General features: G+C 23.0%; 1 protein-coding gene and 1 non-coding gene across 3 annotated transcripts in view; one reads left to right on the top strand and one right to left on the bottom strand.

Annotated features, from left to right (window-relative positions):
• LOC122509246 (sestrin-1) overlaps positions 1–23,795 on the bottom strand; it is a 207,381-nt gene that overhangs the window by 144,565 nt on the left and 39,021 nt on the right. For both annotated transcript variants that reach the window (XM_043623172.1, XM_043623171.1), the window contains exons 2-4: positions 16,468–17,146; positions 12,281–13,379; positions 9,275–9,340 (exon numbers count right to left, since the gene is read on the bottom strand). In XM_043623172.1, coding sequence (XP_043479107.1) covers positions 9,275–9,340; positions 12,281–13,379; positions 16,468–16,709 — 1,407 coding nt within the window. In that variant the 5' untranslated portion in view covers positions 16,710–17,146. The remainder of the gene's footprint in view (positions 1–9,274; positions 9,341–12,280; positions 13,380–16,467; positions 17,147–23,795) is intronic.
• Trnak-cuu lies at positions 9,729–9,801 on the top strand. Its single transcript has one exon. It is a non-coding gene; the product is annotated as a tRNA-Lys (tRNA).

The following is a 23,795-nucleotide window of genomic DNA, read 5'->3' on the forward strand; positions in this document are numbered from 1 at the left end:
CTTTGAAAAAGAATTCAGGACGCATTGAGAACTATTTGTCAGGCATTGCGGTACAATTCGAAACTACAAATTCAATTGAATTTTCAAACGAAAGCGGTAGCAGGCCATAATTGAATGGAAATAAAAGTGGTCGAACAATGTACAAGTGCTCACTGAATTCCTTTCTTAAAAGAGTATTAAGAAAAGTTAAATCGGATTTCAATATTGTGGAACAATCCAGCATCAATTTTTACAGGGGAAAAAAATTTACAAGTTACGAAATATTTTTCCTTTTTCCAATTTTCACCTTTTTCATTATAACAAGAAACTAATAATTAAATTCTCTACTAGCAACAATTATTATTCGCGCGCGGATAATTTCTTACTCACTTTTTTTAAAAATAAAATTAGCAAATTTTAAAAATAATATAACGTACAAAATTTTAATTCAAATTTATTTTCATAAAAATAAAATATGAATTGAAATATAGTTTTAATATTATTATAACTATAATAATCATATATTCAGACACAGAGAATTCAGGGAAAAGTCAGGGATTTTTATTAAAAGTAGATACTGGAAAAAATTAAATTTTTAGAATTCATAAGAAAATTCTGAATTTTTGTGTCTTTTTTGTTTGTCTCGTAAACTATGAAATTACCACAAATTATAATACAAAACAATTGAATTTTTCAATTTCTGACAATAATTTATTTTTAAATAACTTAATTCTTGAAGAGCAATCATAAAATAATGACTTATAAATTTTTATTCATTAAATAATTTATTCATTAATTTTCATTAATTTTCATAAATTTATTCATTAAATAATGAATAAATTTAATTTTAAATTTTACTTAAATATTTAAAAATTAATTGAATTTTGAAAGAGTTGCATTTACAATTTTCTTTAATAAATTATGAACTTCAAACGGTTTTGATTTGAAACTTTATAAAATTTTAATTTTGAAGGAACTTAATTAGAAATTTTAAAGAACTTAAATTTTTGGAAAATTTTAATAATTGAAAATCATCTAAAATTAGTGAAATTACTTTCAAAAGTAATCAAATTCTTATCACAAAATTCAATTAATGTTCAAAATTGAAAAAAAAATCTCGTTAAAATCCCAATTATCTTTATAAATAATAATATTCTTCTTCAAAATTCAATTATTTTCAAAAAATTTAATAAAATTATTGGAAAAATTTCAATTACTTTCAAAAATTTTCAAATATATATCTACTACTATAATAAAACTACCAAAAAGAATTCAATTATTATTTTTAAAAAAATATTAATAAAATTGTACACAAATATTTAATTATTTTCATAAATAGTATAAAAATTGTACAAGAATTCAATTATTTACTTTTTTATAATGTTCTTCTCAATAATTCAATTATTTTCAATTGTTTTTTTGTTTTTAAATAATTGAATTCTAGTAGAATTTTTTGATACAAATTATTTTAAAAATAGATTTGAGTTAAAATTTTAGATTATAATTGAATATCAAAAGCAATAGAGCGTGAATTTTTAGGAAATAATTGAATTTTGAAAAGGTTTGAAATTGAAATATTTGAAAATCTAAATTTTTTATATTTTTAACTAACAATTCTATAAAATTAATTTTTTTGAGAAACTTTAATTGCGGATTTTTTTAAAAATTATTTAAAGTTTTAATTTTATTATTATTATATATTGAATTAAAGAATTTAGGAATAATTGAAATTTTGTAAAATTGAATTTTAAATAAATGAATTTGAAAATTTTCAAAGAATTTTTTCAAAAATTATTAAAAATAATGAATTTATAGAAGAATTGTAGTTAAGATCACGAAAAAAGAATTTAATTTTCGAAAAGTTGCAAATTATTACAGGAATTCAATTATTTTCAAGAGTAATAATATTTTTCACAAAAATTAAATATTGTTTAAAAATAATAAAATTTTTCATAGGAATTCAGTTATTTTCATAAATAATAAAACTCATTGAAAAATTTCAATAATTTTCAATACAATTTTAATCGAATTTCTCGAAACATGTAATTATTCTTAATAATTTTATTAAAATTCTTTATGAGAATTTAATTTTAAGAAACATGAATTTCTTCAATAAATTGTTTTTTTTTATATTCAAATCTTTGTATTCTCGTAGAATTTTTTAATAAAAATTGATCAAAAAATTAATTTTAGTTTAAACTTGAGATAATAATTGAATATGGAAATATTTTTTAAGAACTTGCAGTAAAATATTCTTATAATATAAAATAATTATACTACTTTAAATATTTCATCAAAGTACTGCCCCCATCGAAAATTAAACTTTCCCCCGTGAGATAATTCTAATATTTTTCTAAATTTTATATTTGAAGAACTGATTTTCATTCCTGAATTGAATTCTAATTTTACAAATGCTCCATTATCTATACCAGAGAATTGCGCATTGATTATATTCGCATTAAACTCTTGGACAAAGTTCAAAAGGAAGACAAAAGAAATGATATGAATAAGAGATTTACGATAAACGATATTACGCTTGGGACCGAAATTTAAAATGTCAGATATCAAAAAATAATTATTTACAAACAATAATAAATATAGTTCCATAAACAACCTGAGAGATAAAGAAAAGTAGATAGAAAAATAGAAAATAGTAATTGAAAACAACATGTAAGTGAAATTTTCTGGAGCATGAAAGAAGACATTTTTTTTGTGTTTTATTTTATATTTCATCTGAAATTGTTGACAAAGATCTATTTTCTGACGGAATCGAAAGTGAACGCATAAAATCTGTAAATTGTCTGATATATACAAAGTTAATTGTACGTAAACACGTAAATTCTATTCTGATCTCCTTCATAAAATTGAAAAAGAAATTACGTTCTTAGAGTATATGTGCGGCAAAACAATACTGATAAGAATTATTCTTTTTGAAACACCCTCCTTGACAATTCTAAGGTTATCAATAAAAGTATACTTGCTGATTCGTAATATTAATAATATAAGAAAATTTTTAATCTATTAGCAAAATTTTTACGAACCTCATAGAAAATCTCACATAAAATCCGAAGGAAGAACATAAAACAGAGGCTAAAATTATGTTTTTTTTAAATTCTGAATTTTAATAAAGAGTTGTTTAAAATAGTGGCGCTTTTCATTTGATAATTACCATTGTTGACGGTACCTAAATTACATAGCTTGGAAAAAATGGATTTATTTCGTGATAATATACATGTATTTTCACAGTTTTTTTTTTTTTGTAAAGTAAAGCATACGGAATAAATTTCAAGCATTTGAATAGAAAGATAATTTACATAAAGCAAACCCCGCAAACTTAGTAGAAGTTTTTCCAGGCAAATTTAGAAATGGGATTAAAAACTTTGTTTACGTTTGAATAGAAATGTCTTCATTCACTTGAATCACCAAATTTTAGTTCTTTTTATTGAAAACATTATTAGATTTCTTCATTCACATATAACAACAATGATAAAAATGGTGAAGCATGAAAAAAATAAATTCTATCCAAGGTAAACCATTTAATTTCATATTGTTTTTAATATACTGTTTGAAATAAAGATGTCTTCAACTATTAGGACAAAAGATATTTTTCTCTTAAGGTAAACCAATATCGATTTCAACGAACTGATTAAGTGATTGATAGAAAAACTTTTCTACAAACTATAGTGGAAAAATTGAAAGGTGGGAATTACTTCCCATCATTTACAGAAAAAAAGAATTAACTTCTTACCTTCAAGTTGGAAATCTATTTAAATCAAACTACCTTTAGACTTCAATAATAAAAAATCTTTCAATATAATTGAATGTCGTGGGAAAAAAACAATATGAAAAGATTAAACTTTGTTATTTGTATGTTGGAATAAACGAAACCACAATAAAGAGATGTGGAACAATGAAACATGAAGTGAATGATGAGAAATATTCCGCTTGCTCTAGATACAAAAAAAAAAAAAAATAGAAAAAAAAAATTGAAAAAACGAGAATTTCTGGCATATTTCACATCAAAATACTCGATGGTAAACTAAAATTCACTCTAAAATCTACAGTTTATATATTGACACGCTAAAGGAAATTATACAACCGGAAAAGTTAATAAAAACGTCCACGAAAATAATATCTACAGAATTTACTTTTACTATTTTCATTATATACCTATATATACGTGTTTTGACGGCGATTTATTGATGAAAGGTAGCTTTATCAATTTTCAAATGATGTTTGCATGTACATTTTATCTGAAATTATGTTACCCGTCATTAACTTCCTCGTTATAAATTCTATAGTCGAAATTTAAAACAAAAGAAATTGTATTTTTGAAATATAGCCAAAATATGAGTAAATACTGTTACTATTGGTTAAATATTAAAATTGCTATATTTAAAATTGCTATTTCTTTAATATTCGACAGTGAAATACAATCAATCATAAAGAATTGTTCTTGCTAAAACTCTCGCAGCATTATTCTGTACTTTGCGAATAGTATTGTACATTAAGATTTAATTTTCTTGGTTATTTGATTTTATCGATTGTAATGGAAAAAACACTTCTGGAATTCGATACTTAGAAAATCATCAGAGTGAAATATTCAAAGACCCTTTGAAAGGGAAATCATACTGATACTATGGAATTACTGATCACTTTATTGATGAGGATTGGGGTCAGAGAGCTTTAGTGATTTTGTACCATCGAATGCGGTAATCCATAAAGGGAAAGCTATCGTCGAATTATTTTCAACAGTTCTAATAGAAAATGATTTAGAACATAAAATGCAAGCAATAACTGTATAGATAACGCGTTGATGAATACAACTTTTATAAAAAAAAACTTTTTCGAATAATGAGCAAAAATGTTAATGAAAATTTTGAACACAATTTGCATTTTCGTTGTTTTGTGCACATTATATAAATTTATCCGCTCAAGATGTTATGAGAACTGCGCATGTGGACGATCATTTTGTAAATTCTGAAGAATACCAACTTTGTATCAACCTCTCAGTCCCTCCGAAAAGAAACTTTCAAGACTTTACATTAGTCATAAATTAGAAATAAATGCTGGACAGAATCGTCCTTTAAACTGATTCTAGGTTCGTAAAGTTCACTTTTACAATATACGTCAAATCGTAAACTTTTAAATTATTACGACGAAAGAAAGAAAACAAACAGAAAATTCAATTCATCTGTAAATTTTTCGAGTAGTCAAATACTAAAACAAGCCTCTTGTAAAATATACTACCTTAACTCGATAATCAATAGTGATTCTACTATACACGGTTCGCCCATTACCTTTAGAAGTCCTTTCCACTAATATGCTCATTATGTTCCTCTATAACGGCAAAATGAAAACGAGTCAAAATTCAAAGTTCAAGATCTATTTTGTCCATAATTAAAAACTTTCACCTGAAGATGATAAACATGATGATTCTAAACACTTATTTATATAACAAGATTGAAATAATCTTAGGAAACATTTTTTTTTAAACAGATATAAGTGACAGTCAATATAGCAGAACAAAGAATTTATACACAAAAATATTTCTTTCTCTTAATGATTGCAATATTTAAATAATACTTTTCCTTTTTTCTGCGCCCCTCAATTTCTTCAAGGAAACATAATTCTGTATTTGACAGTTCTTTTTATATAAATATTTGAAAATGTTTGCTGAGATAATGCTTACTAGATAACTGGATGATTATTATTAAAAGAACACTTACCTTGCTACATAAGAACTTATGGATAATTTATTTTACTCACTCACCAGAAAACACATATAATTCACAACCCACTAAATTGATATTGTTAGCTTTTAATTCTTCAATTAATAATTATAATTGCTTTTTAAACAAGTTTGTCAAGTTGTTTTATAAAAATTCGTAACAAGTTTGATAAATGGCAAACTTGAAAAACATTTACAAAACTTCTATACAAACCAGTTTTTCATACAAAGTTATCTTTGTCACTATTACCAAAGACATGTCACCGAAACAATATAAATAATTGTTCATCTATTTTTTCTTTTAAATTATCCACATAAAGAAATAACAGAAATGTAAAATTCACAAGATGCAATCTAAATTATCGCATTTCTTGAAATTGGATATTGAAAACCTTCAAACATTTCTCATGATGTCGGATAAATGGAAACTATTCTCGCTACTATAGGGATGCGCGCTTTCATCTCATCAAAGAAAAAATACTTAAAAGTATAAATTTAAGATAGCATTTAATTATGTTGAAAAATAATTTTCTCTCAAAGAGGATTTCAAATTCAAAATAAAAAGTAAATTTTACGTTATCGAATTACTTCCTTTCTATATGGATTTTTGATTAAAAATTAAAAAAACGAGTAATCAGACTCGAAGCCGAATATGAAAAATATTAGCAACTTTCATAAAATTTAAAAAAAATAAAATATTATATCATAATTTAATTTTTTCATTTACGAGAAAAAAATTATATTAATTAAATATTTCATAATTTATTAAATATCATCGAACTTTCAATAATCATAAAAATTAAAAACATAATAATCAGAATCGTTCGAAGATTAAACATTTATAAATTATAATTTTTTTTTTTTTGAAAACAAGCAAAAATTAAATGAGAAAACCAATTTTGTCTTTTATTCTTCAATTAAAATTATTTGATAAATGTCAGGAAACGCATGTTTGTTAACCTTTCATAAATTGATGTCAGTTTAAAAATTACAGACTAAAATTCAATTAACTTTATCGTGAATTGATTGTCAGTCAGTTGATTTTATCTACATTTTGGTAATATTCACTGTCAGAATATGAAAAATGAGAAAAAAGAAAATTAATTAAAATTTCACTCTTAATATTGCTATAATAAATTATAAATAAACAAACAACTGAGACTTTAAAAAAAAATTATTTGATGCATTTTCAAAATCAACAAGAAATAAAAAAGGGGACAGAAAACTCGTTAGTTTTTGTAATCATATGGATGAAAATTCGTGAAGTGGGCCTCGAATTTTCTAAGATTTGAAATTTCTATAATAAACTTTATAAAAATAAAGTACAAATAAAGTATATACATATTGTTATAATTTCCTAATTATTATTACAATTCTGTTATTATTGTTAATATTTATTATTACAATTTATAATCGTTTAATATTGTTATTTGTTTATTATTACAATTTTGTTATTATTTGTTAATATTTATTATTACAATTTATTATTGTTTATTATTACAATTTTGTTATTATTTGTTAACATTTATTATGACAATTTATTATTGTTTATTATTACAATTTTGTTATTATTTGTTAATATTTATTATGACAATTTATTATTGTTTATTATTGTTATTTGATAATTTATCTATTATTATTTATAGTTACTATTTATAATAATATGTAAATAACAATCTTTGTTACCAACTTTATTATAATTATTATGAATATTATTATTATGATTACTATATTATTAATTATTATTCGACAGATTATTATTATTATTGAAAATAGGTTACGGTGACGTAACAATATAATAATTTCTTATTAAATAATAATTTCTTTCAACAATGAAATAAATTTTTTTTAAAAGCTCAAATCTTCATTAATTCTTTATAAAACTTTCATCAACATCCGACAATACATTTACGAGAAAAAACATTTTTTTAAAAATGTTACATTAAAATTCAATTGTTTACAAAGAAATAAAAAATTCATATTTTTAAATAAAACTTAGTATTAAACATATCGTTTTTTTTATATAAAAAAATTTTAAATCTAAAGTTTCTCAATTTTAAGACCTGAGAAAGAACAATAGAACACTCGTTAAAAATTGTTAGAGATTAAATGAACTTTTATGACAAAAGAAAAGGTTTTCTTTAATGAGGGTTAACTTTGAAAGCGGCAGGTAAGTGGAAAAATAAATGATACATAAGAGTATTTCTTTCTACCTTGCTTGCATATTTACTCGTTTGATTAAAGAAAAAATTTTTAAAAAAATTAATGTTTATACTAATTTTTTAACTTTAGAAATAAATAAATCTTTTCGGTAAGTGATTTTAAATTAATTCTAAAAACTTTAAAAATTCTTATACCTCTAAAAATAATAATCATAAATTATTTAAGTACAACTAAACTTAATTTTCTCGAAACTTGCTTAATTCCCTGAACCCTGCCCTATATTACCCAAATTTAAATTCTCGACAATTGACCAACATTATTTTGATTACAGTTGGAAAGTTTAACCATTATGGTCAGACGATAATAAATAATAAAGAGGCTGTTGATAAAGGTCTTACGGTCGATATGACAGAAATCTTTGCGAGAAACTTGAATTTCAATAATTACTAACTTTCTCTAAAATTTATAAAATTGGTTTTATTATTTTATTTTTTATATAAAAAAATTAGAAATAGTAATCATCAATTTTGCAATAATAAAAAAAATGCAAAATTAAAGACTAAGAGTTCTAGTTTATCAACAGTGGTTCAAAAAAATATTTCATGCTAGTTGCCCCAGTGTCCGCGTTTGTCGCTTCAAAATATTCAATGTCCCAGATTTAAATGGATTTAAATTGTCTCTAATTGTTTTGTTTTTCATGCAGATTTTCAGGTAGTAAATTAATTATTAATTTAACTGATATCTTTAAGTAGACTTTTTGTAAAGTTAACTACAAAATATTCCCTTAATTATAAGGAATCATAAATAAAAATAAGAAATGTAAGTAACAAATTTATATATAAATTTCTTTTTATTTGTTAAAAAAAAATTTTTTTTACTTGTAAGTAAAATTAATATTTTTTTAAAAAAGTTAGAAAGTAGAATTACTTGCGTTTTATATTTATTTTTATTTTAATAAAAGAATGATGAAAATGTATATAATAAAATAAATGTAACAATTTTTTACTGAAAATTCTTAATTTAAATAATTTTTTCAGAAAGCTACAATGATTTTTCTCTGGAAAATATTGGTTATTCCTTTAAAAAATTATTCTCATATATTAAGTTTCAAGCTTGCTGAGGCAACGGCACAATACTATATAATTTTGTTATACAGTATAAATATGTCTCTATACTATTAGTCGACTTATATGTTTATACTCGTCAATTATTATAAAATTAAATTGCCAGTGAGTATATGTCAAGAGGCCTTTTTAGTAATTTATACTTTCGAACGAACTGATTATTATGATTTTGTGATTTATCAAAGTCAATGTACTAATTTTGCAAACGATTTATTATTTGAGAATATCATAAAAATATATTTATATACATATAAAAAGTGACAGAAAAAAAACTCACCTCCGATATTGGAACGAAAGCACTGGGACCCTCGAATACTGGCTTTGGCACTGGGACTCCTCTTTCCTGAATCATATATAAAAACTTTCACATTATATTTCAGTCGGGCAATAAAATAAATTAATGGGAAAATATATTTCGTTGTTTGTGAATGCAAAACATTATTTACAAAAAAAAATTTTTCTTAATCCAAAGTTTTGCTGTTTTCAAACTTTTTTTTATTGAAAATTAAAAATTTTTTTTTTAATGAATAATAAAATAAATAAAAACACTCAATAAAAATTGTAGAGAATAAAAAACGGTAAAAAAAAAGTAAATTAAAAAAAATTTAAAAAAAAATTAAATTTAAAAATTTTAAATAAAATATTATGGCAGAATTAACTAAAATTTAGCAGCTAAAGCAAAAATATTTGGAGGAATGCTGAAAAGATCGATCTGATTTTGCAAAGTATAAGCCCGGCTAGCTCAGTCGGTAGAGCATGAGACTCTTAATCTCAGGGTCGTGGGTTCGAGCCCCACGTTGGGCGATTTTTTGCATCAAAATTGTAAATTTCAATAATTAAAGAATTTTGACTACTTAACGAAATTTTCAAAGAACTTTTAATAAATTTTTTTCCATTTTTTTTAATTTAAATTAATTTTACAAGAAAAAATAGAAGTATAAGAAGGAGACAAAAACTACTTTGAATATATTTGCACCTATTTAAATAGGTAAATGAAGTATTTAACAGAATTAAAAATTTTTTTTTCATTGTCTGACTGATAAGAACTATTTCTACTTAAAAATAAACTCTTGTCCCAAAAGATTTCCTTTTTCTACTTATCAAATAATTCCTATATAATTTTTGCATTTTAAATAAAAAAATAAACTTTTTGTACTTATTTTTTACCGTTCTTCTCATTGTCTGACTAATATCAACTGTTTCTACTTAGAAAATACTTTCCATTTTTTTTAATTTAAATTAATTTTACAAGAGAAAATAGAAGCATAGGAAGGAGGCAAAAACTACTTTGCATTTATTTGTTTGCACCAATTTAAATAAGTAAATGAAGTATTTAACAGAATTAAAAATTTTTTTTTCATTGTCTGACTGGTAAAAACTATTTCTACTTAAAAATAAACTCTTGTCCCACTAGATTTCCTTTTTCTACTTATCAAATAATTTCTATACAATTTTTGGATTGTAATAAACAAATATACTTTTCTGTACATATTTTTTACCGTTTTTCTCATTGTCTGACTAATATTAACTATTTCTACTTAGAAATAACTTTCCAATTTTTCATTTTTTTGTAGTTTAAATTAAGTTTGCAAGAAAAAATAGAAGTAGAAGTAAGTAAATGAAGTATTTAACAGAATTAAAAAAAAATTTTTTTGTCTGACTGATAAAACCTTTTTCTACTTAAAAATAAACTCTTGTCCCAATAGATTTCCTTTTTCTACTTATCAAATAATTTCTGTACAATTTTTGATTGTAATAAAAAAATAAACTTTTTTATACTTATTTTTTACCGTTCATCTCATTGTCTGACTAATATCAACTGTTTCTACTTAGAAACTACTTTCCATTTTTTTTAATTTAAATTAATTTTACAGGAAAAAATAGAAGTATAGGAAGCAGACAAAAACTACTTTAAATATATATATGCACCTATTTAAATAGGTAAATGAAGTATTTACCGGAATTAAAAATTTTTTTTAATTGTCTGACTGATAAAAACTATTTCTACTTAAAAATAAACTCTTGTTCCAATAGATTCCCTTTTTCTACTTATCTAATAATTTCTATACAATTTTTGGATTGTAATAAACAAATATACTTTTTTGTACAAATTTTTTACCGTTCTTCTCATTGTCAGACTAATATCAACTGTTTTTACTTAGAAACTAACTATTGTCCCACTTGATTTCCTTTTTCTACTAATCAGATAACTTTTTCAAATTTTGGATTTTAAATAAGATAATAAACTACGTTCCAAATTGTTTATCATACATTTTCTCACTGCCTGACTAATGACATCTGTTTCTACTTATAAATGAACTTATCTTTCAATAGATACAGTCGCATTTTCTATTTATGAAAATATGTTAATAATTTATCAATTTTTTAAAACTAATTAAGTATAATTCTTCGACTATTAAAAGCCTAATAAGAAAAATATAAGCAAAAGGAAATGAATTACATAAAAATAATTAGGAATGTTTATATAAAAAATCCCGAATGCTGGTATTTTATTGATTTGTGCAAATGTCTGAGATTCTATTTTTTTTTATTTCTTTTAGAAAGGAAAAATTAAATCTTTATTTAAAATAAATTAATGTTCCAAAGGTAAATTTTGTTTAAAACAAAATTTTCCTTTGAATTATTTTTTCGATTGATTAATAGTTATTTTGTTTATTATTGACTTCTTTTGGGAAGAAAATCATTAGATATTCCCGTTTCGTAATATTTTTGTAGAAAATTCTCAATTTTCATACGGAAATAATTTTCATTAAATCTATTTCTTAATTTCAATTAAGTTTTAATAAAATTCAAAGTTTTTTAAAAATAAAGGGAAAAAATCTTTATAAATTATATTTAGATTAGAAAATTTAATTGAAAATGAAACTGAAAATTTTTTAATTTTTTTTTTAAAGAAAAGAAAGAAAAATTGTAATTGAAATAAATGTTCTGTTCAATATATTTACGAATATCTTTAATTGTAAAATTATTCAAAAACAATAATTTCTTTTTTAAATATTTAATTATTATTTTTCCACAGGAATTAAGACATTAAAAAATTTTAAATTCAAACCTTTTTTAAATTAAACGATTTATAAAAATATTGTTATAAAACATAAAGATAACGATTACTCCGAGTCTTCAATTCGGATTTCTTCATGTTTTACAATAAATTATAGAGGATTTTTTTTTTTTTAAATCAAATAGAGAATACTTTTAAGATTTTATTTAAAGAATAAAAAAGCAGTTGATAACTTAATAAAAAATTAAAAATGATTCTCACCTTGACCATCTCGAGTATCTCGGCGCATTTTATTCTGACATTGCGAAAAGGACAGTTGACACTGAGTCTCAATATTACTGGCAAGTGAAGAGTGACCATACTCAAGTATTTATTCGCTTGAATTTGACGGGGGCCGTCAAAAACATTTCCAAGATTTAACATTCTTCCAACTTCGCTGGGTGTTACTTCAGGACTCTCCAGTACACGTCCACTTTTAGTGGACACATCCTCATCTTGTGACAGTGGTCTTTTAATCTGTCCAACGCTAAATTTTCTCTCCTCACTTTTACGTAAATAATCATGAACTTTTGATCTCTCATTATTAATACACTTCTCATCCGTATTTTCCAAAAAATAAAACGGTGTTATTGGTTCTAAATTCATATTTTCAATATCCTCATTTCCAAAACCTTCCAATGTATTAAAAACAACACCGTCACGTGCTCGAAGAACATCATCCTCAACATCTTCGCCATGATATTTGCGTCCACTCTCCACATCGCGTAAATTTAAACTTCGTCTATCGTTCATTTGCTCGCTAACTGATTGAAAACTTGTGAAATTATCGTCAAACTTTGGACTCTTGCCATAAATTCTCGTATCTGAATCGAGTTCATTATTTTCATTTAATTGTTTTTGTTTGGATATTTTTATTTTAACGGGATGCTTGGTACGTTGCTTGTCATCGTGATTGGATTCGTTGATTTTTTCGGGTGATGAGGAAAATCTCCTCTCGCTCTCGCTACTTGAACTGAAGCGTGTCTCTGGCTCACGGTACCTTAATGCTCGAGCACCATCAACTTTAAATCCCTTGCCTTCGTCTGATGAATTTGAATTAGCGAGCTTTTCTCCATCGGCAATATATCGTCGTCCCTCATTTGCCGTTCTATAAAATGAATCATTCACTCTTCCATCAACTGAATCGAATGAATCGAAGGGACATCTTTCCGGTGTTATGCTCTCTTTTGGAAAAACTGAAGTCTCCCTGATACTTTGTGGAAAGAAGCCATCCATTTGAAATGTACCGCGCGATTCAGGATGCTGATAAAAATTCTTCGGCACTGTTTTTGTTGGCGAGCGTTCAATATTCATATCGTACCTGTTAAAAAGGAGACAATTAAAAATTGCTTTATAGAAATGGAATTTAAATTATAATCTAACGTGTGTCTTAGGTATGAAGCAGTAAAAAACCAAAGACCAAAGAATTAAATAATTTTTTTTTTTAAATAAATTTGAAGAACAAATGTTTCCACTATTTAATTAACTGATAATTCTAATCTCAGGGTTGCCACGCTTCGGCTCTTTTCAAATTCCCTTGACTTTTCCAGATTTTCCAGGTTAAAAAACGGAATTTTTCGAGGTTTTTACAACTAAATTTATCTTTTACAAAATTAAAGAATTTCAATAAATTTTTACTAATACATGGAACTTTCATATAATATTGTATTTCGCATCTATTTATCTTTTTTATATTAAATATTTAATTATTATTTTTCCATAAAAATTAAAATTCTTTAAAAGATTGAAATTCAAACCTTTTTGAAATTAAACAACTTAAAAAAAAATTGTTATAAAACATGACGTAATCGATCACTTCGAGTCAATCGATATCTTCATGTTTTATAATAATTGAAAATGACCGACTGATTAATTATTTTTAATAATTTTTAAAAAATTTCTTTGAAAATTTTCAAATCCTTTGGTTTTGTTTACAATTCAATTTTACGAAATTTCATCGATTATTTGGAAATTCTTCAATCAAATATATATTAGAAAATAAAAATTTCTAATAACTTAAAAAAAATTCAACTAAACTTTTAAAAAAAAATTAAATCTACACAATTTTCAATTAAAAGTATGAAAATTTCAAACATTCAAATATTATAATTTGAAACCTTTTCAAAATTCAATTATTTCTAAAAATTCACGCTATAATATTTATTAGTAAAATCTGCTAATTCAAAAGCAAAAATCAAAAGCACTAATTCAAATTAGAAAACATTTTTACTAATTCAAATTTAAAGAGTTTAATATTCAATTATTATCTAAAATTTTGACTGAAATTCATATTTAAATCAATTTTTATTAGAAAATTATACTAAAATTCAATTATTCAAATACAAAATTAAATATGTTATTGAACAAATGAATGTTTCTTAAAATTCAATTCCCATAACAAAAATAAATAATTTATTAAAGAATTGCATTTTTTTTAAATTGAACTCTTATTCAAATAATTTTATCAACAAATTTTTAAATAGGTAATTAAAATTCTTTCGACGAATTTTAATATAATTTTTAAGAATAATTAAATTTTTCGTTAAATTTTGATTAAAATTGTATTAAAAATAATTAAAATTTCCGCGATGAGTTTTATTATTTGTGAAAATAATTGGAATCCCTAAGAAAAATTTTATTATTTTTAAAAATATTTAATTTTTGCAAAGAATATTTTTACTCTTGATAATAATTGAATTTCTGCAATAAGTAACTTTTCCAAAATTAACTTTTTTTTTGTATTTTTAACAAAAATTCTTCTATAAATGCATTATTTTTAATAATTTTTTGAAAAAGTTCTTTGAAAATTTTCAAATTCATTTGTTTAAAATTCAATTTTACAAAATTTCAATTATTTGTAAATTCTTCAACTAAATATATATTAGGAAATAAAAACTTGAAATAATTTCAAAATAAAATCCGCAATTAAACTTTCTCAAAAAAATTAATTCCATAGAATTGTTAATATTCAATTATAATCTAAAATTTTAACTCAAATTCATATTTGAATCAATTTTTATTAGAAAATTTTATACTAGAATTCAATTATTTAAATACAAAAAAAATATTTATTGAATAATTGCATATTTTTTAAATTGAATTCTCATAAAGAATTTTTCAAATAAATTTTTAAATAATTGAATTCTTTTGACGAATTTTAATAAAATTTGTAAGAATAATGATATTTTTCGAGGAATTCGGTTAAAATTGTATTAAAAAATAATTGAAATTCTGCGATGAGTTTTGTTATTTATAAAAATAATTGAATTTCTCAAAAGAATTTTATTATTTACGAAAATAATTGAATCCCTGTAAAAATTTAATTATTTATGGAAATAATTGAATGATTGCGCAAAGAAATTTATAAAAAAAATTTAAATAATTGAATTCCAGTGAAATTTTTATTATTTTATGAAAATAATTAAAGGTTTGCGTAGAATTTTATTAAATTTTTTTTTTAATATTGAATTCTTTTGGACAATTTTATTAAAATAGTAAATATTGAAAATTATTATTATTATTAATTGAGGAAATTTTTTGAATATAATTGAAATTTTGACAAGAATTTTATTAAAATTTTTGAAAATAATTGAATTTCAATGAAGAGTTGAATTATTACTAAAGATAATTGAAATTTTGCCAAAAATTTTATTAAATTTTTTTTAAATAATTGAATTTTGGAGAATAATTACATTTTTCGAGAAAATCCATTAAAATTTGTATATAAAAAGTAATTGAAATTCTGCAATGAGTTTTGTTATTTATGAAAATAATGAATTGTACAATGTTAAAGAATCAAAGAAACTTGTAAATATTCCAAATTTAAGATGGCGGATCCATTATGGCGTCGTTTTTTTTTAAATTCACCCAATTCACCTGAAACTTGTTACTCGGGGGTTTTTGGGGTCGCTGAATACGAATTTCACCTTAGTTTTCAAAAATTCAAAATCTGATAAAGTTTTTAATAATTCGTTGGCCATATTCGATCCGCCATTATGAATTTTTTTTTAAACTAAGCTGAAATTCGTATTCAGTGACCCCAAAAAACCCCCAAGTAAAGTTTCGAATGAATCTGATAAATTTTTTAAAAATACGTCAGCCATATTGGATCCGCCATTTTGGATTTTTTAAAATTAAGGTGAAATTCGTATTCAGCGACTCAAAAAAACCCTCGAGTAACAAGTTTCAAGTAAATCTGATAAATTAAAAAAAAACATATAAAAAACATAGTTCGGTCAATACTTCCTTAAAAAAAAATTTTGTGGTCCTGTGTTATATTTTTAACCCCATTTAGACAAAGTGGAAGAATGAAATGTTTCCCACTATATTGACAATAAAGTTTTAATGAACTGCGATAAATCTTGTAGGAAATTCAAGAAACTTGACCTTTATTTATTTTGAAATCTTACCTTCCATCTTGTCCTCTAAATACTCCAGTAGAACAAGGTCGCTCTATCTCCACTCTTTCTCCACAATGATTGGGACTGCCGACTCCACCGAGCCATCCCTCAACTGTTGTTCTGGCATTCGCCAAAGCGACGTCTCTTGCATTCTCATCTCGAGAGCAAAGGGGTGCTAGAAATCTACTGACCAAATCAGCTTCATCACCTTTTGTTCCATTACCAGTCATTATACTCGGTTCCTTATACATCTTCAGATCTCTTTAATTATTTATTATCTATTATACACCCAACAATTTTTTATACTCTTTTTCTGATATTTGTCAATAATAATTGACAGTTGGTCTATTTAAGTTTAATACTCGACTATCTCATTGAATAAGTAAATTGGTCGGTTTTTTGTTTTTTTGTTTTTTTTTTTTTTTTTTTGGCTAAACAGGAAAATGGAAATGTATTCAAATAAAAGTTTTCTTTTAAAAAAAACTGCTTTGGTTCACTATCGAAGCCATTAAAAAGGAGTTTTACAGAAGAATAAATGTTTGGTCTTGTACACTACATTTTCAGCTAAAGATCCTCGTCAGATTCATTGTCATTTAATATTTCAGTTCTTATCCCTTTTTCATCGGTCGAGGAGAGATGTTTCTAGTCCACTGGTTATCCAAACGTTTACGGGGCCTTTTTTTAAAATCTGTAACAATAAAACAATAAATTATATTAATTATTAGAAACTTTCTTATTAATTTTTTTTTTTTAGAATTTCGAATTTCTTCCCGAGGATCTCAACTTGAAATTTTCTAAAGTTGATTGCATGCAATCTGTATATATTCTGATTGTCTATCAAATTTAAACGATTCTGCACCGTTGGTTACGATCACCAATCACGAAACAAAGCACTATATCACTATCATTGTGATATCTATCTCATAACGACAATTCTACTTCTGCACTACTAAAATTGAAAAATTATTTCTTTTTGCAAACATTTTTGAGATATTTTTCATCTTTCATTTTTGATAAAATTTATGGAAAATTTTAATAGAATATTTTTATTAATACATATTTCTTTTTAGATTCAATATTTGAACTTTAAAATAGTCTCTTTATCCTTGAGGGTTGTTTTATTTCCTTTCTGTAAAATTAATCAATACCGGAAGGAGGTTAATGCTTTCTCATCGATTAATCGACAATGGAGAAGTTCTAGGTCAATGTTGTGAAAATCAAATTACATTATGATGCTCAATTGAAAAGTAAATTACAGAAAACTAATTAATTTTATCACGAAACAGAACCATTAGTCATATTAAAAAGAAGAAAAAGCCGTATTTATGAAACTAGAAATGAAAATGGAACTTTAAAGTTTTAAAGAAGAAAAAAGTATAGTCTGCAATAACTATTAGGTATTAAAAATATTTTTAAAAAATGTTTAATCATAAATGGAAAACTCTTCTTTATGCATTATATATATAGTATCCAATTTTCATGCAAATTGCGTCAATATAGACTGGTCATATTATACAGAATAGAGAATACCACGTAACAATTTTATTGTATATTTTTATATGCACATCTTTCACGCATTATTGAATGACGAAAAATTGCAGAATATAAAATAGTTATTTAAATATTTAAAAAGAAAATATTTTCATCTCACAAAGTTGGAAATATCAGACGAATTATAACTTGATTCTGAAATAATTGAAAGGAGATTAAAATATACTAGCAACAATTCTCAATTCTCAAACAAGTTTATAGAAGAATTTTAGTTAAAAACCTTAAAAAAAATTAAATTTTGAAGAAGTTACAAATGATTGCAGAAATTCAATTATTTTCAAAAGTAATAAAATTCTTATTACAAAATGCAATTATGTTCAAAATTTACAAAAAAATCTCGACAAAATCCCAATTATTATCTTCATAAATAAAAAAATTCTTCAAAATTCAATTATTTTCAAAAAATTTAATAAAATTCTTGTCAAAATTTCAATTATTTTCAAAAGATTTCCTCAATTAATAATAATAATAATAATTTCCAATATTTGCTATTTTAATAAAATTACCCAAAAAAATTCAATTATTGAAAAACAATTTTAATGAAATTCTACGCAAACATATAATTATTTTCATAAATAATAAGAATTTCACAGGAATTCTAATATTTACAATTTTTTTTTATAAGTTTCTTCTCAATAATTCAATTATTTTAAGAAATAATAAAACTAATAGCAGAATTTCAATTATTTGTAATACAATTTTAATCAAATTCCTTAAAAAATGTGGCTAATCCAAAAAATGTTATTAAAATTTGTCAAAAGAATTCAATTATTTAAAAATTCGTGAATAAAATTCTTTACAAGAATTAATTCTTAAGAAACATTTAATTATGCAATTAATAATTTACTTTTGTATTTAAATAATTGAATTCTCGTAGAATTTTCTAATAAAAATTGAATTGAAAATGAATTTTAGTTTGAATTTCAGATAATAATATAATATGAACATAATTTTTAAGAAGTTACAGTAACAATATTTTTATAATATAAAATAATGATTTTAACACTCGATCCTCTTTAATTATTATAAAACATAAAGAAATCGAGTTTTATAACAATATTTTTTAAATTGTTTAATTTCAAGAAGGTTTGAATTTGAAATTTTTGAAAATCTTAATTCTAATTTAAAATATTTAAAAAAGAAATTATTGTTTTCGAATAATTTTACAATAATTAAAGATATTCGTAAATAAATTTAACAAAACATTTTGTTCAATAAAATTTTTTCCTTTATTTTCTAAAAATTCAAAAATTTTCAGTTCCATTTTCAATAAAATTTTCTAATTTGACAAATTTAATTTATAAACATTTTTTTTTTCTTTATTTTTGAAAAACTTTGAATTTTATTAAAACAATTGAAATTAAGAAATAGAATTGATGCAAATTATTTCTTTATGTAAATTGAGAATTTTCTACAAAAATATGAAGAAACGTGAATATATATCTAATGTTTTTCTTCTTAAAAGAAAAAAAAGAGTTTGTAAACAATATTGTTATTGAAAAATAAAAGTTATGCATAAAGTGGGTATATTTCCTACTTCTTAATCAAATTTTTTTAACAATTAACAATTTTCTCGTATTTTTATAAATAAAAAGGGAAATAATTTGCATAACACTTTAGATCAGTCAAACGAAATTAAAAAAAAAATTTTAATAAAATTGTATGTAAACATTCAATTATTTCTATAAATAATACAATTTTTTTAAGGAATTCAATTATTATTTTCATAAAGAATAATTTAAAATTCTAGAAAATAATAATTGAATTAAAATGATGAAAATAATTTTGATGAAGTTACAGTAACAATATTTATTTATTTATTTAATTATTCAAATATTCTTATAATATAAAATAATTATTTTATCACTGAACAACCTTAATTATTAGAAAACATGAAGAAATCGATCACTCCGAGTCTTCGACTCGGAGCAAACGATGTCTTCATGTTTTATAACAATACTTTTATATGTTGTTTAATTTAAAAAAGGTTTGAATTTAAAATTTTTGAATGTCCTAATTCCTGTAGAAAATCCTGTTCTAAAAATAAGATAAAAAATAGGAATTGTGCAAATATTTTTCTTCTTTTTATAAAACAAAATAAATAATTTTGATAAAAAAATTGTGATTCATAAACAAAAATAATGTAAACTAAATAAAATTTTTATTTCTTAATCACAGTTGTTTAACAATTTTCTAATTTTCCTCAGAAGCAAGGAACAAAAATTTGCATAATTTCAATTTGACAAAACATAATATTTAACAAAATTTTAATCTTTTAATGAAAAGAAGTTAAAAAAAATTCCGATGATTTCTATTTATCATTACAATTTTAAATTAATTATAAAATAAAAATAATTATAACATAATAATATAATATACAATCTACCTAAAGATAACAAAAAACCAAAAGTATAAACAAAAGACAATTTCAGAGTGTGAGGGACAGAAAAAGTGAATGAATGAAAGAACATTCAAATTTTGAAAGTTAATTCTGAAATAATTGAATGCGGAGATTAAAAAATGTAAAATTCCTAATAGGTACATGTAAAAGTGTGAAAATTCTAAATTGCATGAAACATAACAATTAATTCGAATGAAAAAAAAGGGGAGGGGGGAAGAGAGATAGTAGGAAGGGGAGAAAGTTAACGATATAAATGTTCAGAGCAGGATTTGTAAAATAACAAGATAGCATCATTTGCCCCTGAAATGTACAATATTGATGACCAAAGTAACTGCAGTGTGACCTAATGTACGGATAATAGTGAAATTCATGAATATACAAATATATTCGACTGTTTGCTAGAACGTCTGTATATAAAATTAAGCATGTGCTCGTGTGTAAGTTAGATAGCCATCGGCAAATCGTGCTCTATCGTAGCAGCCATCATCATTACGGTGTACCATCGCATCGTCCGCTTCATGGCTATTGCCAAGCATTGCCTCTTTCCAACATATATATACATATACAGAGAACTCCTTCTCTAGTATTATTCATTCTATCTCTATTGACTGTTTTCTCTTTTTCTTTCTTTATTTCTCCTCCCCTTTGAGTTTCTATCCAGAAATCAAATGCACGGTTACCTGATATCGATTCACAAACATAAATATGTATATACATATAAAAACGTATTTTGTATACGCAAACAACCTCTCGAGCATATATAAACTTTAGGGGAAATGTGTCTAAAGCGAACACCTCAATATTGCTACTATTGTTCTATTCAAATAGTAGGTATCTATATTAATCCTTTAACAGCATGTGATTGTTACAGAATTCAATGTTAATTTTTTCGACCATTTTCTCTTAAAATATTAAATAAATTAAGCTTGTTTTTTTGTGAATAACTCTAAAATATCATAAAGAAGGGCAGTGATGTGAAAAAGTTTTAATATTTTTAAAATTATTTATTAAAAAATAACTTTAAAATTATCAGTTCTCAAAATCACTTTTAATCAATTTCTCGTCTTTTCCGATTTCAAAGTATTTTTTTATAATTTTATTTTAGAATTATTAAAACTTTTGCACATCACTGCTCTTCTTTATTATATTTTAGAGTTATTCACAAAAAACTAGCTTAATTTATTTAATATTTTAAGAGAAAAGTGGTCGAAAAAATTAACATTGATTTCTGTAACAGTCACATGCTGTTAACTGCATGTGGCTGTTAGAAATTCAATGGTAATTTTTTCGATCACTTTCCTCTTTAAATATTTAATAAATTAAGCTGAAATTTTGCAAGAAAGTCGAAAATATAATAAAGAAGGGCAGTGATGTGGAAAAGTTTTAATAATTCAAAAATAAATTATAATAAAACTCTTTGAAATTGGTAAAGACGAGAAATTGATTTTCAAAATATTAAATCTTTTGCACATCACTGCCCTTCTTTATTGTATTTTGGACTTTCGTACAAAATTTCAGCTCAATTTATTAAATATTTAAAGAGAAAAGTGGTCAAAAAAATTACCATTGAGAAACTAATAATCACATGCTGTTAACGCCCCTGGGACATATACGTTCCACCTATAGAAAAAAACCTCAATATCATTAAAAAAATTAATATTTTTCACTCTTTGAAGAGGGTTTTCTTCAGCAAGGAGAGGACATTAAAATATTTATATCAGAATGTACAAGCTTCGCACTCAATAATTTATTTTTAAACAGTAGAAAAAAGTAGCTTTAACCCTTTCGTGCCTCCGGGACATGTATGTCCCACTTAGAAAAATTTATGTTATTCTTATAAAAGTCAACCAATTAATTTGCGATAAATTTTTTTCTACTTCGAATGGCCGCTGAAAAAATAAAAAAAATAATAAATTACGTAGTACGATTATAATTATTATAAACAATAGATAAAATATTTATAAGAAAATATCAAAATCTAATTTTTTAAAATTTCCTCAAATTCCCTTAAAACTTCTTACCCAAGAGTTTTCAGGCTCGCTGATTACGAATCTAAAGTCAAATTTTCAAAATTCTATAAATAGTGAAATTTTTCTTTCAAATCTGCTCAAATTCGCTCAAAACTTGTTATTCAAAGTTTTTCAGGGTTGCCATTTTGAATTTTTTTTTAAATCTGACTTCAGAAAACCATCGAGTAACAAGTTTTATGTAAATTTGAACAATTTTGAAAAAAATGTCCGCCATATTGGATCCGCCATTTTGAATTTTCAAAATTTCGAAAACGGATTTTATTATTTATAAAAAATAATTTAATTCCTGCAACAAATTTTATAATTTGTAAAAATAATTGAATTCTATTTTTTTCTTTATAAAAATTTAATAGCAATATTAATAATTTAATTACTTCGAAATAACTTAATTAAAATTGTATTAAAAATAATTGAATTCTTATGCGATAAATTTTATTATTTACGAAAATAATGATTTAAATCATATAAATAAATTTTGTAAAAATTTTAGAAAATAATTAATTTCTTTCAAAGAATTTTATTAAAATATTTAAATAATTGATTTCTTTGAAAAAAATTTCTTGAAAATTGTATTTCACACAATTGAATTTGAAATTTTTATATTTCTTTATGTAATTTTTGTAAGTTTTCATAATTATTGAAACTGAAATAATTTAATTCTTTCGTAGAATTTTATTCAAATTTTTGTAAATAATTAAATTTTTTTGAAGAAGTTTGTAGAAATATTTGAAAAATTATTTTTCAAAGAATTCCAATTTTGATTTCAAAGAATTGAATTAAAATTGTAATGAAAATAATTTCTTTAGAAGAATCTAATTAGAATTATATTTAAAATAATTGAATTCATCTAAAGAATTGTATTTTATGAATATAATTGAATTTCTACGAATTTATTTTAAAAAATGAATTCTTGCAAATTTTTTTAACGAATTTAATTAAAATTGCATTACAAAAAATTCAATTCTTAAATAGAATTTTATTAAAATTTATTAAAAGTAATTTACTTCTTTCGAGAAATGTTATTAAAATTGTATTAAAAATTATTGAATTTTTGTGATGAATTTTATTATTTATGAAAATAATTTAATTCCTATAAACGAATTTTTAGAAAATAATTAATTTCTTTTAAAGAATTTTATTAAAATATTTAAATAATTAATTTCATTTGAAAAATTTCCTTTAAAATTTTATTTCACATAATTGAATTATTGTGAAAATTATATTATTCATATTATTTGAATTTAATTAAATTTTTTATAAATAATTAAATTCTATTGAGAAATTTCATTAAAATATATAATTTTGTATATGAAAATAAATATATAAAATAATAGATATTGAAAATATTTGAATGT

Source organism: Leptopilina heterotoma, unplaced genomic scaffold (assembly GCF_015476425.1).
Source record: "Leptopilina heterotoma isolate Lh14 unplaced genomic scaffold, ASM1547642v1 Lhet_6, whole genome shotgun sequence".
Lineage (NCBI taxonomy): Eukaryota > Metazoa > Arthropoda > Insecta > Hymenoptera > Figitidae > Leptopilina > Leptopilina heterotoma.